The sequence below is a fragment of the Myotis brandtii genome, unplaced genomic scaffold, assembly GCF_000412655.1.
Source record: "Myotis brandtii unplaced genomic scaffold, ASM41265v1 scaffold133, whole genome shotgun sequence".
NCBI classification, from domain to species: Eukaryota; Metazoa; Chordata; class Mammalia; order Chiroptera; family Vespertilionidae; genus Myotis; species Myotis brandtii.
In genome coordinates this window covers 3,220,049-3,223,007 of record NW_005354718.1, presented here as the reverse complement: position 1 = coordinate 3,223,007, position 2,959 = coordinate 3,220,049, and the positions used below count along the sequence as shown (strand labels likewise).

Below are 2,959 nucleotides of genomic sequence, written 5' to 3'. Positions count from 1 at the left end.
TACAGGAGGCAGCTGATTGATGTTTCTCTCTCTCTCTCATCGATGTTTCTGACTCTCTATCCCTCTCCCTTCCTCTCTGTAAAAAAAATCAATAAAATATATTTTTTTAAAAAGATATAATTTACAAACAATAAGAGCACATATTTTAAGTGAAGAGTTTGATGAGTTTTTAAAATGTGTGCACCATGTAACCATCACCACAAGCAGGGTATAGAACATTTCCATAACAGCAAAAGTTTCCATCTTTTCAGCCAATTACCCCCACCTTACCCAACCATTGATTTGATTTCTATGACTATTAAAGTAGTCTTTTCTAGAATCCTATATAATAAAAGCCTAATATGCTAAGTATCCAACTTTTGGACTGTTCGACCAGCTGCTATGATGCACACTGACCACTAGGGGGCAGACACTCTGACCAATAGGTTAGCTTGCTGCTGGGGTCCAGCCGATCCAGACTGGTCGAGACGGGCCGGACACACCCTAGAGCTCTCCCACGGTCCCTCCCCGGCCCCGATCATACACTGGTGGGGTCCCTTGGCCTGGCCTGTGCCCTCTTGCAATCCGGGACCCCTTGGGGGATGTCAGAAAGCCGGTTTCAGCCTGATTCCCCCAGGCCTATGGAGATCAGGCCGAAACTGGCAGCCGGGCAGGAGCCTGAGCCCAGCTGGGCACCGCCCTGCTCCTGCTCATTCCTGCCCCACTGCATCAGCTGCCACTTGGTAGTGCTGCCACAGAGGCGGGAGAGGCTTGCACTGCTGCAGCTGTGCTCGCCAGTCACTGTGGGAATGCATTGACCACCAGGGGGCAGCTCCTGCGTTGAGCGTCTGCCCCCTGATGGTCAGTGCACATCATAGTTAACGGTGGATCGGTCAAATGGTCGAGTACTCGACCGGTTGCTTAAGCTTTTATATATATCCTATATAATAAAACCCTAATATACAAATTGACTGAATGGCGAAACAACTGGTGGAATGACTGGTTGCTATGACGCGCACTGAACACCAGGGGGCAGATGCTCGATACAGGACGCAGATGCTCAATACAGGAGCTGCCCCCTGGTGGTCAGGGCTCTCCCATAGGGGGAGCGCTGCCCAGCCAGAAGCCAGGCTCATGGCTGGCAAGTGCAGCAGTGGTGGCAGGAGCCTTTCCTGCCTCCGCTGCAGGTGGGCGGTAAAGAGCAAGAGGTCCCAGACTGTGAGAGCCCCGGACTGTGAGAGGAATGTCTGACTGCTGGCTTAGGCTCGACCCCCAGGGGGATCAGGACTAAGCCAGCAGGTGGACATCCCCTGAGGGGTTCCGGAGTACGAGTGGGTGCAGGCCACGCTGAGGGATCCCCCATCCCCAGTGCACAAATTTTGTGCACCAGGCCTCTAGTAGATACACACACACACACACACACACACACACAAAATAAGGATGATATATAAATATATTTAGGCTTTTTTTTAATCATGATGGCAAACATTTTCTCATGCAATTAAGGCTATTTTAAATAACTTTATGACAGTCTAACATATAAATATACTATAGTTTTATAACTATTCCCTTACATATTTGGATTTTTTCTGTTTTTGTTTCAAGAACTAATACTGTGGTGAGCAAATCTGTACATGAATCTCTGCTTAAGATGACAATATTTTAGCCTTTTCTTGAGTACCACAGGGGCTGGTTTTCAGGGGTGGAGTAGGAGGCCTAGTAATGGCTATGTACAGTAAAGGCTGGATTCTTCAAACAAGAACCTAAGCTCCCAGTTATTTGTGCCTGGGGACTTAAAGTAGCCTTCCTGCCACAGGGTGGTAAAGTTGAACTAGATCTGCATTAGCTAGTAAACCAGATCCAGTTATAGATGACCCTGACCATAAGCCACAGCTAAGTCTATTTTAAGGCATATTGCTAAGTGAAATAGGTGGTTGAAGGAATTGTTAGAAGTGTATTTTGCCTGGTTTTGATAAATCAAAGAGACAGGATCAGAGATCACCATCCCTGCAAACTGATACTCTGAAGTCATTCACCCAAAAATTAAGTGGCCATTTTTTCAGTTGGAAATGAGTAATTAAACTTTATTAAAATTGGTTTACTCTGATCATAGGACAAAAATACATACTTCAGGGCACATCTAAGGCCTGCCCAATGGCTACTGAAAAGGAAGGCATTAATAGCTCTATAAAGACTTGTGTTTTTAAGTCTGATCATATGAGCCATTCCTTACCATACTTTTGTGATCCAGCAAAGAAAGAACGTGTAAGAACAAAGGGTCTCTCCTTTCCCCCAGATCGTTGTATCAGTCCTTCTGCAGTAGCCTTTTGCTATAAAGTCAAAGGAGAAAAATGTCAAACAGATGATTGGATTAGGGCATTGTGTAGACATCCCCAAGAAACTACTTAACATGTAAAAAACAAACAGTAGGTGGGAATGTGAAATGGGAAATATTAAAATAAATCCATCAAACAATTTTTATGATGTAATGAAACTACTCTAAATTCCCTTATTAAAATAATGAAAAATTTATTTGATTAAAATAGCAATGAAATAATCTATATATATAAAAGGCTAAGTGTCCGTCTGACCGGTAGCTATGATGTGCACTGACCCCCAGGGAGCAGATGCTAAATGCAGGAGCTGCCATAACATGCACTGGCCATTTAAAAATAAATGGCGCCACGGACCTGGTGCTAACAAACCAACACTCAGCATCCCCCAAGTGGGACACAGGCCCCGTCACCACCCCAGAGCAACACCTCACCAAATCAAGCCAATGCTGCCACGACCCCATGGCACAAAATGCAGCCCACAGCCCAGCCCAGAAACAGTGGCTGTGCTGCCAGTTAATGACATCACACAGCAATGCCTGGCTTCCTCTCCCTAGACACTAGCATCCTTGGAGTTTCTTTAGCCCAGGAACCCGACTTGCTTTATAGCCAAGTGCAAACATTTTACAGTTTAACCAAATGTTTGT

At 45.4% G+C, this 2,959-nt stretch overlaps 1 protein-coding gene across 4 annotated transcripts in view; it reads right to left on the bottom strand.

Annotated features, from left to right (window-relative positions):
* GANC (glucosidase, alpha; neutral C) overlaps window positions 1-2,959 on the bottom strand; it is a 76,225-nt gene that overhangs the window by 25,646 nt on the left and 47,620 nt on the right. For all 4 annotated transcript variants that reach the window (XM_005860296.2, XM_005860293.2, XM_005860297.2 and 1 more), the window contains one exon: window positions 2,213-2,309. In XM_005860296.2, coding sequence (XP_005860358.1) covers window positions 2,213-2,309 — 97 coding nt within the window. The remainder of the gene's footprint in view (window positions 1-2,212; window positions 2,310-2,959) is intronic.